This window comes from Nelusetta ayraudi, unplaced genomic scaffold (genome assembly GCF_046127955.1).
Source record: "Nelusetta ayraudi isolate G7.1 ecotype Tasmania unplaced genomic scaffold, CSIRO-AGI_Nayr_v1 ptg000017l, whole genome shotgun sequence".
Taxonomy (NCBI): Eukaryota; Metazoa; Chordata; class Actinopteri; order Tetraodontiformes; family Monacanthidae; genus Nelusetta; species Nelusetta ayraudi.
The window spans coordinates 3,404,248-3,418,660 of NW_027466067.1; the positions used below are offsets into that span (position 1 = coordinate 3,404,248).

Here is a 14,413-nt window from a genome sequence, read left to right on the forward strand (position 1 = left end):
TTCTGGTGATCTGACTTTGGGCGACCTTTTGGTCATCAGGGGTTATTTTCCACAGTAACAATAGACCTTCGTACCTCTCGCACTGAGACATACCACATTTTCAAAGGAAGACAGAGACAGTCCCCAAATACAATTAAACAAATTCAAGGAGTAACAATAGGTGAGATGGGTGTAACGGGTGTAACACAGTGGTTACACCCGTCTGGGAAAAACCTCAATCGTTAAAGGAAAACATTCCTGGATGTGGATTTGACTGTCTTACACTCACTCTAAATATTGTCTGTTTTAATGAGGATGAACTACTCTTTGCATGTCAGTTAGTTGGAATGTAATATCAACTGGTTAATATTGGAACATTGATGTGCATCCAAGGTCAAATAGTGAATGTTCTCATAATGACGCTAAAGATCCTTGATTCCTTGAATTTCTACAGTACTTATTGTGACTTTTCAAGCAAAATTAATAGTTTCACCTAAATTTGGTGGAAAAGTCACATTTAAACCATGAGAAATTATTTTCGATCACCCATTTTCATGTTGTTTCATTTTTATCCTTTTTTGTAAAGCACTTTAGGCCGTCTTAGTCATTTGTACAAGTTTTACAGAGGTACACCTTGATGTTGAGCCAAAGGACGATAAACCAAAAGATTTGCAGTATAAGTGGCTTTCTGCCACCAGATCATTAATGCACCATTTCTGTTGCCTCTATTTCGAGCACTCTGTACACTGAAGCTCACCATTGTGACAACCCATTTCTTGTGTAAATTTAGAAGCGTCTAATTGTTTCTTTCTGTGCAGAAAAGGGATCTAATGATGCGCGAAATGCTGCTTTTAATGAGAAAGCCTGAAACAAAGAGTCAACAAAGAAGGTACAAACTCAGGGGCGAACGTAGTTGGTGGGGTGTTAAGATTTGCTCAAACAATGTTCCCTCAGAGAGGGTCTGTTTCAGCTGAGCTTTCTTTGTAGTACTTTCCTCTATTACCAACTATAACTACATCCATATAAAGGAAGCGTTCCGAGTCAAACATAGTGTAGGCTTTAAAAAGCTTTTGATCTGTCGTACACATGTGAAACTCTCAGGGTTTCACATCTGTACAGTATTTGTGACTCCAGACGTTCCATTCAGATGCTTTCCAGTTGCTAGATACAAAAAATGTTTTGAAGCGATTGAACGTTAATGCGCTGGATGTTATGAGTAGGCTGTCTGATATATTCCTCATTGTTTAACATCTCCACATATGTACTGAACTATTACCACCTTCAAATAAATAACATAATTAAACAAAGGTATCGATTAGGTTTTTCAAAGGTCTTTAGCAAGAGTCCTCTAAATGAAAGAACCATCTTTAATAACTTCCAAAACACACCTTGGTTACACTTTAAGGAAAGTTAATAGTTGCCAAAATAGGGTTTTAGGCACAGAATCATTGTGTTTAGATGTTTCACACCCATGAACCCAATGACTGGCTGCCATATGACCAATCAAACTCTGCCTGTGACCCGCCTTAAATCAAAACAAGCCTCCATTCTAATTATGGTCATATATAAAACTTGTTAAAGGAAAGATCCCCAAGGCCAGTTGCTCTTTAAAAGCAAGAGGAGGTGATAATGTGTGAGTAAAACACCAAGTTCTGCCAACAACAAAAAAAAAAATCTGCTGTTTGTGATGTCACAATGGGCAGCGAAACCACTGCCAGGTTAGTGGCAAGATCCCTGATCCCTTCTCCATCCAGTGACGCTACCTCACTGCTGCCTTGTTTCTGTCTCCTTCCAAACAAGTGGAAGGTCCAACAAAGTAAAAGTTGTAGCAGGAAGATGAATCTTTGCCAGTGCTCTTGCTTGGAGGATGTGAATATAGGGTTAAATATGCTGTTTTCTGGAGGGAGCTTTTGTACAGTTAATTGTGCCAGCCGGCACCACAGGAATCTGGAATAAAACAATAAAGATCTGAAAATGGGTAAAACGTGGGACCTTTAAAAGTGTCCCAGTCGTGTTTGTCAATCCGACCCCAAAGCAGTCCAACTGTGGAAAAGTGAACTGTGTGTGTGTGCGTGTGTGTGCGTGTGTGTGTGTGTTCAGCAGTCCAGTGCTGCAACTTTCTAATTAAAGCGGGCAGGCATGCCAGCCACAGAGTCCCACTGCAGGATGACTCCTAATATGGAGGAAGTCACAGTGGTGGGTGCACACACACACACACACACACATACACACACACACACACACACACACACACACACACACACACACACACACACACACACTCACACACACACACACACACACACACACACACACGTACCACAGTGTTAATCTCCTCCCGTGTGTGCCTTCTATTAACTATCTTATGTCAGCGGTTAAGCAGGACAGTCACCCCGGCAGTGTTTTAGTCGGTCACTCAGTCAGCTAACTAACCTTTCACCTCTATCCTGTTCCAAGTGGAAAAGGCCAACAGAAGACCAAAAGCAATCCAAATGTAGCTGTAGGAGCAACTTACATGTAAAATAAGAGTAAATGCTAATTACTGTTAAGTTAACAGCTCACTGAAATCTGTTTAATAATGCAGTGAGAAATAAGTGACTGCTTGCTTTCATTCTTGTAGCAGCAGACGCTGAGGTAAAGTCCTCAGTGCAATTGTATCCGGCCAGAAATCGCACAAGTCTAAAGTCTATCTTTGGTTGTCTAATGAGAGGAGGAAACTGGATTATATAAAAATATAAAAGAAACTGCTAAACACAGGGCTTAAGCCAACCACCCTGACAGAAAAAAAGAGTTTGTTGTTTGATCACACCACACTGTTTATACACCCTAAACTCAGTGAGACATAGTTTTTAGTGCATGAAAGTCACTTTTGATTTTATTGGTTGGGTTAGTCAAGCCTTTTTTTTTTTCAAAGCAGAGTGATAACATTGTATCCTCACAGTGGGATTCACCAATCAAATATTCAGGCCCATCCTTTGGGAAACAGAGAATTATATGATGACTTCAACTGTTGTTTTTTTTTATGGAAATGTGTAGCAGTATGTTTTGCTTTTTTAATTACATTATTACAAAAGAGTGCGGCACTTTTGTACTAATCTATTCTTTCATCTAACAAATGGATTTGGTAAATACAGCGAGTACCAGCTGTCCGTGCACTTTAAGTACATCAACACTCGACTGTTCCAATGATGAAAGAACTTTTTCACTCTTTCTGTGTTCTGCCAGTAACCTCGTTACGGAGACAGCCGTTGCTCTGTGCCGCCACTGATGAGACAAGATCAGCTGATGTTGTGGATGCAACAATGGATGTGTTTAGAGTCAGACTCCAGCTTGACAGTTCATAATACTCAGGATCAAGCAGTGATTCACAAACTGAACCAGGGAGCCAGCCAGCCAGCCAGCCAGCCAAGCCAGCCGTAGGGGTATTCACAGCTGAAAGCAGGCCAGTCAGTCAGTCTGCCACTTGGCCTGTAGGTGGCACATTAACCTAGTTCTTCACTTCCACTCTGCCTCCCTCCTCCCTTGCCTGATTCTTTGTCTTTGCGGTTGAACGGACTGTGTGTGTGCACGATGTTCTCCGTCAGCTGCAAAACGACGCACATCAGTGTGCGCAGTCTTTCAGTTTATTCGCAGGATTATGGCGCAGTGCCCCCACCGAGTTTGTGGATTTACACTTGGCACCAAATACTCTCCGTGTGACGCCCTTCCGCAAGGCTTTGCTTATGCGGCTTGTTGCATACAAAGGAGTGTCAATAAACATGAAGGGCTTTATTGACATGCACGACGACCCTCAGTTTAACTCACCTCCCCTTTGTCATGTATGTTCATGCATTTTTAGATTGTGTTGGGTGGGGTGGGGTGCATCAATTAGCACGTACTGTGAAGAATCCCTAAACAAAGGGATTGGATCCCGCACGCTGCGTGCAGTGAAACGGGGTTTGCGGGAGCCGACATTGAAATGAAGCAGCGGCAGCACCGCACGGTAGGAATTCTAGGAGCTCCTCTTACCGGCGGGGTCCTTCTGCCGGGAAATCACGTGAAGGGAGAATGCCTCGGCCGCTGATTGGCCGACGCTACCCCTGCACGTGTACCGGCGAGAGGGCCGGCCGTTATGTAACGTGCGCAAGAGGACCGGCACTGGGGGCGGGGCCATGGGGTTCGGGGGGTGGGGTTTGTAGGAAGGAAGGGGGGGCTACTGGGAGTTCATTCAGTGTGAGTGTGTGGTCTTTTTTACACCCCCTGTGTGTGTGTGTGTGTGTGTGTGTGTGTGTGTGTGTGTGTGTGTGTGTGTGTATGTATATATACATATATATATGTGTATGTATATATATATATATATATGTATATATATATATATATATATATATATATACATATATATATATATATATATATATATATATATATATATATATATATATATATATATGTATATATATATATATATATATATATATATATATATATATATATATATATATATATATAAATACATACATGTGTGTATCATTATTCTATAGTCACATAAATCATTGAATTGTCATGTCTATCTTACCCACACATTATTCATGAATGTTATTGCTGCTGCTGTTGTCATTAGTAATAGCAGTAATATTCTGAACAAGCAAAAATAAAAAATACAACTGATGACAATGGCGAATTGTTTGCAGAAGTTGAGCGACTGTGCCTGTAGTGCGCCGGTTGTATTGACAGTGGGAGGAAGAGGAGAGCCTCATTGAGGATGGATGGTGAAATATCCTTGCAAGAGTAGGAATCTTAAGACGACGTGGCCCCTCAAAGAATCCTCTGTGCTGTCTGTCAGTCTCTTGGTCATGAAAACATAATGAAAGGTTCTGAGAGGTGAGCCTCATTTTTTGGCCCAAACTCCTGCAAATGTGCAGTAAATACCAAACTGATTCCGTGTCCTCACTGAGTTTACCAAGTGATGACTGAGAAAATGACTACTATGTCAGTCAGCAGGACTCAGCCTATAGTGAATGCAGGGAAACTGTGTAATTCTGCCATATTTACTTATTTATTTTTTTGGTGCGGAACTGTGGTGAAAATAAAGGGGTCTAAACGGTTAATGTTTGCCCCCGGCTGCGCTATTCACCCGCTGCGGAGAAACAGACGTCCAGTGAGACACCCGGCAACTCCTCTCAATCCACGTGTGCGGTGTCCCAACTTTTTTACCCGCCATCATTTTCCTGGAATTCTGGCCTGTGTGATATCCCTCCGCCAAACCAGACGGAAATAGTGCCGACTTCAAAGCGAAATTAATTCCAATTCTCGCTATTCCCGTTGGTCGCGCCTGACCCGGATCGAAACACGAAGCGACGGCGAGTATAAAAGCGAGCAATTTATTTTCACCCAACACATTTTTGCGTCACTAGTCGTTTTGGCGGGAGATCCCTGTATGGCGGAAGGAAGTGGGAAGTTCGCCGATAAAATCCCAGTGACCCCGTCGGCCACACCTACTCTGTCTGCGCGTAGCGGAGGGGAAGAAAGGCTGGGATCCAGACTGGAGATACACCATGCAGCGCTGCTACAACTCCCTTTTTTCGAGCAGAACAGCGAACGTCGGCAGAAGATAACACACTCTGCGTAAACCTTTGTAGTTGGACTCTACTGGATTGTCGAACGTTTTTCCCCCCCACCCACCCACCACCGCCAGTACTCTTCATTTCAAGCATCTTTTCATTCAGAAGGCGGTTTTACGGTAAGGCAGCGTAATGCGGCGGAAAATAGTACTTACGGGCGTAAATTAACTTTGCCTCATGTCCCGTGCAATGCACACATGTGTCGGTGCTATTGTCTTGTGTGTGTTTGTCGTGATTTCTGCCGGTTCGCCCACTGCCTGCGAGTGCAGGGCCGGAATGCCGGTTTCACGTGGTTCACATTTCACGTTGCTCCACGGGCTTTAAATGTCCCTGAAGCCGCTCACCCTTTACAAAGGCACATCCCCTCCCTCCAGTACCACCGTCCCGCGGTGCGTTGGCCTATCTTTTTTTACATACATGTTAACTTTGCACTGACTCGATAAGTGGCGTGTTTAATGTATTTTTATTTAAAAAAAAAAATAAAAATAAAAAAATTGTAGTATTGCATACTTATTTGTCTTGCATTTACCGTTTATACCTGACCATGTGGCGTTCACTGGTAGGTTCTGCTCGGAGGACTTTTGAGTGCTCGGTGAACCTTCTGCCGGTTTGCATTCGCAGCCTCGTTTGAGCATTGTGCGCATTTTCGATGCTGCAGCCGCCGCCGTTCTGCGCTCTGGCACAGCGTGTACTCACTCTGCCACCGGTGGCGTAGCGAGAATACCATGCAGTCACGATGCCGAGTAGGGCGGCGAGAAATCCCACAGTGAGCGCTAAATTAATATTTCTGAAGAACCCCAGTCTTTTTTCTTTTCTTTTCTTTTTTTCCCCCTCCTGGTGGCGTCGCAGACCGGGCTCTTGTTAGCTTTTGGATCGGGTTTCCCAGGCTGTGCTGGTGAAGAAAGAGGTGGTCTTTAACTCCCGGCAGTGTCTGCAGCGCACACACTGCCGCTTTGTTCCCAACACTACCTGCCACACACACACTCGCACACCACTGAAGCCTATAGGAGAAATATTTTAATATATATAATAATAATATAATACAACCTTGTTATTACTCCATCGCTTTCACTTGTGTGCCATTCCAGACGTGATTTTTGCTGGCATCTGCTGTGTGGTTTTATTTTGTTCTTGGGGTTTTGTTTGTTTTTTTTTGCAGTGAATTGTTAGTCAAAGAACGGGCAAACCATCTCGCGTAGGCTGTGATTGGCGCAAAGTTACTGTTGATTGATTTAATCAGTTCTTGCTACTTCTGATTTAATCTTGATTGTGATTGAAAGTATTGATTTAACACCAGCCCCCTATGAAAAAGTCCCTAAACTTCGTTTTCCATATCAGCAGGAAGTTAAGCAAGTTTTGTACCGTGAAGTTTCTGTGAAAGGAAAAAAAAAAATGTAAATTGCGCAGAAGAGGTGTAGGGTTTCTACCCCGGTCTGCCCCAGCTGTTCCTATGATGTCATGGGGGCGGGGAAAGAGGGGGTTCAAGTCTTTTCTGTTTTTTTTGCGTGATTTAGTGGCTCTTTGGGGAGCCGAGGGGGGCGGAGCCTCAGTGATGTAAACACAGATAAAGGGTGACACGCCGCCAGTTGGGGAGTCAGTCTCCAGGAGCTGGTTTACACTTTCACTACAACACGTGTTGGTGATTCCTGGATTTACGGTGCTCTCACCAGGCGGTCCTACAACACTACGGGCTCAGTGTCTTGGATTCTAAGCTCAAGCTCCTCTACCTCATCCCTCATTAAGGTTTTTTTTTCCCCGTTGTTTTCGTTGCACAGATCTACACAGCAAACATGTTGCCGAGTTTCGGTCCGTCGCAAGACTGGCTGTATGCGGAGCCGCTGCTCTTTGATGACGAGTTCTGCCAGAGCTTGATGAAGGACCTCCAGTCCCTGCCGACGCCCCCACATTCCCCTCCCATGAAGACGGGCCTGGGCAACACCAAGCCCCTGTCCAAGGAAGACCAGCTGAGCTACGTGTCGGACATCCTGCTGGAGGACCACGACATGCAGGTCAACTGGAACTGCGACTTGTTCCAGACGGCAGAGAAGGATGGAGAACTCAGCCAGCCCTGCTCGCCGCTGGATGAGGGCAGCGAGGACCTGTGGCAGTGCCTGGCCACCGACAAAAGCCTGGAGGAGAAGCTGGTCTCCTCGGTGCTGGGGTCCAGCCCCCTGCTGTCCGACATCAGCACCAGCATCTTTGAGGAGATTGCCGGCTCCACGCTGGACTGCCAGAACCTGATGGACACCCAGGAATCCAGCGAGTCCACTTCAGATTATGGGTCAACAGGTGGCGAGATGTCGACGTATTCCTCCAGTGACTCTGGTGAGTTCAGACACCTTGTAGTACCATTGTTATTACTATTATTATTATTGTTACTATTATTATTGTTATTGTTATTATTGTTATTGAGAAGAAGAAGAAGAAGAAGAAGAAGAAGAAGAACTTTGTTGTCTTTTAAAGTTCAAAGACTAAAGTGTTCTTTGATCTATTTTATTCTCCCTTTGCCTTTGTTGTTTTAAAACATTGGGGTCAACATTCTTTCTTTCTTTCTTAGTTTATTTTCAACTGGTATTCCAACCTGACCGTCATTCTGGCTCTTTATCTCCTTCCGGTCTCCTTATTGTGGTGCTTATCAGCGTGACCCCACCCCCCCCAAAACTGCTTCACTAGCGTTCATTGATAATCCACTGTTAATGTTTAGTGGCACCGGGCCCAAAATTGTTCTTTGCTCTCGGCTTATCTTGATGCCAGCCGCCCACCTGTAATCTGTAATGTGGGCGGGGCCTCAGCTGTTGATTGACACAAGTTAGATGAAAGCTTTTAGAGAGTGACTGTGTGTGTGTGTGTGTGTGTGTGTGTGTGTGTGTGTGTGTTCTGCGCAAGCAGTTGCAACTCCATCCATTAGGTCGTAATGGCTCGTTTTACTGGCTCGTGCCCTCTGGCACCTCTGGCTATAAACCAGAGAGGAAGTGGCTCGCAGGCACTTACCCGGCATTCATTGAAGGAGTTCTTCTTCTCTTTGCTCTAAATAATTCCTCTGAGAGCGTCTCGTGACGTTGGCACCGTGCACGTCGAGCCAGTTTTCGAGGAAGCCCGGCCGCCCACTCATCTCACAGGCGTGCAGTTTTCATTCCTCCGTTCCACTGTGCAATTATTCCACGCTTGAGAGCCGCCACGGCTGTAACTACCGTTTATACCAGAGCGGCGGCTGTAATCAGCAGCTCCTTCATTCATTCATTGAGAGTTGTGGCCGAGAGCATGCTGCGGTTATTTGCAGTCGTGGGGGTGGGGGGGATCTTTGCCTCTGACTCTTCCTCGACTGTGTGTTACTCCCCCGGTAACCCCCCCCCCCCCCCCCATCAAGTGTCACTCAAAACATCTCGTACCACTTCAAATTAACCTGACCGTTTCTCCCCCCCCCCCCCCCAACAGAGGAGGAGATCGACGTGGTGACGGTGGGCCGCGGTTCCTCGGCAGTGCCCTCGCTGGCAGACCTGTCGGCAGCCCGCCAGCAAAAGCAGGAAGAGGAGCGCCGGGCTCTCCAGCGCTACCACCAGGAGATCCACCTCCAGCACAACTACGCCGCACCGTGCCCCGCCTCTCCGCCGCCGTCCAACAAGCGTCCGAGGAACGGCGGCGACGGCTCGTCGCGCCACCCGCACTCGTCGCGCAGCTCGTCTTCGTCCTCGTCGTCCTCGTCACGCCACCACCACCACCACCACCACCACCACCAACAGCAGCACCACCACCACCACCCGTCGCGGAACTCCGCGGAGACGGAAGACGAGGAGGAGCGGCGGCGCACGCACAACGTGATGGAGCGGCAGCGGCGCAACGAACTCAAGAACTGCTTCATGCGCCTGCGCGACAACGTGCCGGAGCTGTCGAACAACGACAAGGCCTCCAAGGTGGTGATCCTGAAGAAGGCCCGGGACTGCATCTACAGCCTGGAGGGCCAGAGCCACCGCCTGCAAACCAAGTGGGACAAGCAGCGGTCGAAGCAGGAGGCGCTGAAGGCGAGGCTGGAGCAGCTCCGCAGCTAATGGGGGCGCCGGGCCAGTGAGCCGGGACTGGGCTGCTCACGGACAATATGGGGGGAGGGGCTTTGTACAAAGACTAGGGGGAGGAGGTGTGGGGGGGGCGGGGGTGCAAGAGGGCGTGTCATGCTGAAAACAGCACATTTCAAGAACATTCACGGTAACGGTAGCTACGAATCGTATGCATAATTGCCATGGACAAAGACACAAACACACACTCATTGCCTCAGAGTTGATCGTCGTCATGCCTTGACTGCTGACTGTTGTAGAGAATAAGGTGTTTTTGTTTTTTTTTTCAAAGTTCAATAACAAGCGCTGCGCAAAACTAACTGTCCTCTGTTCAGCTGGCTGGATGCACATTAAAAAAAACAAAACAGGTTTTCCGAATCACTTTTGCTAATCTCAGTTTTCTTTAGTTTTTTTTGAGAAAGGCTCTTGTTGGTCCAAATGACGCGGAAGTCGCATCCGCTTGGTAGTTCGGTGAAACTCGAAAATGGTGTTTTTCAGGATGTCTTATAGCCATAATAACCAGTGATCCCTCCACTCTGACAGGTGTGCGGTGGCGGCTTCCATGGTCATTTGCTCCAACGGCGTCATTTTACCGGTTCAGTTCCATTTCTCTGTTTCTGACGTCACTTTAGGTTCAAGTGGAGGGTTTTTCAGTGTGCTTCCAGCCCTGTTTGGCCTCAGACTGACTCTTTGGCCCAACAACACTCAACCGGTATCAGGTTCATGTGCGTTAAAGACAGTACTGTATTAGAGCAGGTTCGATGCTGTAGTTGTTCTAATGCCTCAGTCCAGTTCACTACCAGCTCTTTCACTTTTTTATTATTGTTATTTCTTCTTCCTCTTCTTCCTTTTTTTAAAAAAAATAGAATCTACTTTGTACGAGGCATTTTTTCGTATTAAACTTTTCTAACTCAAAGGTAGCCATATCTAACAGCATTCAGGTCTGTAGGAGCTGGTCAGTGAACTGAGCTGGAGGCCGTGGTGTCATACCAGGTCGGCCAAAGTCGGGGGGGGGGGGGGGGGCACGAAGGAACCTCTGGAAATGACCGGCGCGTCGCCGCGTTGTTTCGAAAGGTTCTGCTTGGAGGGAAGCTGCGATACTGTGACAATAAGTTGTAATGCTTGTCGGGCAGCCACTTTAAATGTAAATTACAGACGCAGATGAAATCATTTTGTGTTCTTCTGTAGCTAGTGCTTCAGTGTCGTTGTGAATCAATTTTTTTTTTTCCGTCAGTTGCCCCGGTGTCCAGGACGTTTATTGTGAAAGGACTCGGATCACGAGTTGGGCAAAGACTGTTCGAACCTTTTGTCCCACGCTGATGGTCCGTCGAGACTGTGAGACTGTTGTTCTGATCGCACACAGGCCTCAAGTGACCTGGAGAGACTGCAAAAAGTGAAAGAAGAGTGTCCGGATGTGTTCACTGTCTTGCCTTTGATGAGTTTTCGTACTTTGATCGACCATTAGACCGAACGCCATTTTATTCTAATTATCAATTATTGCCAATGTTATCCATTAATGTGCTGGTTGTCATTGAATGTGCAAATGTAAAACATTTGCTTGAGTAACGTCTTAAAATGCATCCTTGCATACTATATTTTGGTTTTTGTTGTTGTTGATGTTATTTTTTAAATCAACCGTTCTTCCTCCTTCAGTCTGAGTGTACTTGAACAGACCGTGGTTGGTTGGATTTGACGAGTCGAGGGTTTTTTTTGAGTCGTAAATTTTAGAACCTGTTCTGCCTTGAAATGTACCTGTTCAGGGCTCTCTGTTTCCTCTTGATTTAGTTGCTGTCTGTTTAAAACCTCCCGGCATGACCCTATTTTATTATATTTTCTATTTTTATTTTTTTAACAAAGGAAAGTGTCAGCTTCCCGTTTGCTCTTCCAAAATCCTCTAAGTCTGTGTCTTTATCTTTTTTATACGCAAATATTTGCCTTCCTGGGAGGTTTTAAGCAGACAGCACTGATGTTCTCTTCATGGCATGATACAACCTACCTCCCTGGCTGCAATTTGTAATGTTCTCTGGTTTAAACATTGTACAGATTTTTCTTTTTTTAGAAAAAAAAACCAATATGTAAATATGTTGTTATTGTATGATAAATTATTTTTTCTTTTTTTTTCTTGTTCATTTGGATTTGAAGATTGAAAAAGAAATGTTATTCTTTGAAAGCAGCACTTTTTTAAAATATTGGTGTAATTAAAAAGAAGAATGAATAAGATTCTGAAAGTTCATGGCTTTTTATTACGCACACACACACACACACACACACCCACAGTGGAGATTCAAAATAGTATCGATAGTTGAGCTGGGTCTTACAGTGAAAATGCAAAGGATTCCATAGATGGGCCACCCTGGAAGACTCATGTCTTCCTTTAACTTTGGAATGAACTTGCATACAATTTGACCACCTAAAGTGTCCAGAATTACCTTCCTAGTTGTGTCCTTGGACAGATAAAAGCCCACTACATGGTTCCATGCTTGAAAGGTAGAGGTTTCACAGCTTTGGCGATTTGGTTATTGACAAACACAAGACCAGGTGGTTCGTGAAAAAGCCTTTATTACTGGGCCTTGAACCGAACTGGCCACTTGCCCAGGATGTCCCCCACGACCCTAAGCCAGCTGTGATTGGCTCCAGAACTCCTGCAGCCCTGAGTGGAGGATGCGCTGTGATAGAAAACTTTCAACGTTTGAGTTCCAGTGGAATGCACCACTGCTCCAGCTGTAGTCATACATCAAGGATATCGAACTCCCCGGCCTTGTGCTCAGTACGGCTCGGCGAACTTTCACTCGGTTCAGAAAACATCTCTGGCCCAAACGTACAAAGAATGGTTGGACGCTGATGTCATGAAAGGGGCCGCATCCCAACAAAAGAATTTCCACATGTGGATGCAGGAGGAGGTAATATCTTGGGATGTGCGTAAGTCTGATTTTCATATGTAGACCTGAAATGCCCCCCTTGCATTGACCAATCAGGGGAGACTCAGGCTTTGCTCGCATAGAGGGGGAAAAAAAATGGTGCACGAGTGCAGAGAAAAAACAAGTTGGAATACAAAGGTGAAAATGTTATCTGTGAATCCCAAAGCCTTGGGAGAATTTACTTGTTATTGTCTGACTTTCTGGGCTTTTATCACGGTCACATGATGTTTGAGGAGGGCTAATTAGGGCCATCGGCCGCGACGCACCGATGGCCAAGGGGACCCTTGCACCCACCCTGCTGCAACCTAAACTTCCCTCCGCTGAAGTAGAGTTCTGGTTCGACGGCATGACAAAAGCGCCGTCCTGGTTCTGCTGCTGTACGAATGCTTTTCAAACGTGCACCCGGTACCCAAAGTCGTGCACCCAGTACCCAAAGTCGGGCCCCTCCCACCCAAGTCGGGCCCCTCCCACCCTCGCCCCTGGAGATATGTCAGTGGTTTCTCAGGGGCGAAGCGTGCCGCCGAGGCAGGTAGATGTGCTGTGCAAGCCAAGCCTCGGTCCATGTGTCTCAGTGTCTCAGCATGTGGAGCAGGTGGACATGTGCCAGACAGGTGTGTGTGTGTGTGTGTGTGTGTGTGTGTGTGTGTGTGTGTGTGTGTGTGTGTGTGCTGTTATCTCATTGTAGTACGGCGTAGGTGTTTCCTTTGAATGGAGAATGTCAACAGGCAAAACCTCAGAGTTCAGTTATTTTCCTTATTTCTGCTAGATTTGATCTGCGGGAGACCGAGTTCTTCTCGTCACCAACCAGACACTGACTGGATGGTTGAGGTTTGATTGGTGAGGAAACCAAAATAATTGTATTTATTTTTACCGTAAGCCGCAGAACCTCATATGCCTTTATTCATATATATTTCCAACGGAACAATACGTCAGGGAGACGAAGGTCAGCTGAATTTGTTCACTTCTGTTTACGTTGTCGGACAAGAGGTCAGGATCACAAACTGGGACATCAGAGGGACAGTCGGCACGTTGGATGTTTCGGGAGGGAAAGGATGCAGAAGATCAGATGGAGGCAGATGATTGGCTGTGGCGAAGCCCTGAAGAGAAATGGCCCAAAGGCGCAGAAGATTAGTCATGTTTTTGCAATAACAGAGCGAAAAAAGGAAAGGGAAAGAAATGAAACAGTGGAGGCACTGGCGGTGTTTTCAGTAGGAAGACTCGCTATTGTGGATGGATTGTGAGAGAGAATTTCAAAGATGAGGAGCGACAGGATTTGGATGCTAGCAGACTAAATACATAAATAATGGTAATAGTGTTTCAAACAATGGCAAGAAGACAAATAATTATTGAGTCATGCAGCTGCTTTGTGTGTGTGTGTGTGTGTGTGTGTGTGTGTGTGTGTGTGTGCGTGTGCATGCATGCGTGTGTCTACAACTACAGTATGTAGGCCAAGGAGAGTGAGTGGATGTAACTGTCAGGTGTGTCAGATAAGGGCTAACAGATCGGTCCAGATGCCGTAAAGTCTTTTCATCAGCGAGCGACTGATTAGGGTTGTTGCTTTGTGTGCTAAATAAACACACACATTATCAATGACGGTTTCCCTGCCTCTCTTTGTTGTGGAGTCGCAGCTGGTACAAGGAGCTCAGAAGATGGAGCTCAGATTAAACTTGGGTTTTGGGCTTCCGGTTGTCTGGAACCTACCTTCTCATGCAAATTTTCTTTTTTTTCTTTTTTTTTTTTTTTTATCTTTACAACTTTCTACACTGCAGTTAGACACTGAAGACATCAAATATATGAGCAAGATATATGTAATTATGCAGCAAAGAAAACACGTTAAATGACTCAAAATATGCTTTTTATGAAAGGT

The 14,413-nt window shown here is 45.7% G+C and overlaps 1 protein-coding gene across 2 annotated transcripts; it reads left to right on the forward strand.

Annotated features, from left to right (window-relative positions):
- The first annotated feature begins 5,204 nt into the window (after positions 1 to 5,204).
- Positions 5,205 to 11,848, forward strand: mych (myelocytomatosis oncogene homolog). Of its 2 annotated transcripts, XM_076024792.1 has the most exons (3): positions 5,205 to 5,698; positions 7,355 to 7,904; positions 9,015 to 11,848. In XM_076024792.1, exons 2-3 carry the CDS (start codon positions 7,370 to 7,372, stop codon positions 9,623 to 9,625), a joined length of 1,146 nt encoding a protein of 381 aa, XP_075880907.1. In that variant the 5' UTR covers positions 5,205 to 5,698; positions 7,355 to 7,369; the 3' UTR covers positions 9,626 to 11,848. The 2 variants fall into 2 exon arrangements, with proteins under 2 accessions (XP_075880907.1, XP_075880908.1); XM_076024793.1 differs by lacking the exon at positions 5,205 to 5,698 and having other exon boundaries at positions 7,088 to 7,904.
- The last annotated feature ends 2,565 nt before the right edge of the window (positions 11,849 to 14,413 follow it).

Coding starts and splice junctions, on each gene's coding strand:
- mych (XM_076024792.1), top strand. CDS start 7,370: ATGTTGCCGAGTTTCGGTCCGTCGCAAGACTGGCTGTATGCGGAGCCG. Junction 7,905..9,014: donor GTATTCCTCCAGTGACTCTG/GTGAGTTCAGAC, acceptor CCCCCCCAACAG/AGGAGGAGATCGACGTGGTG.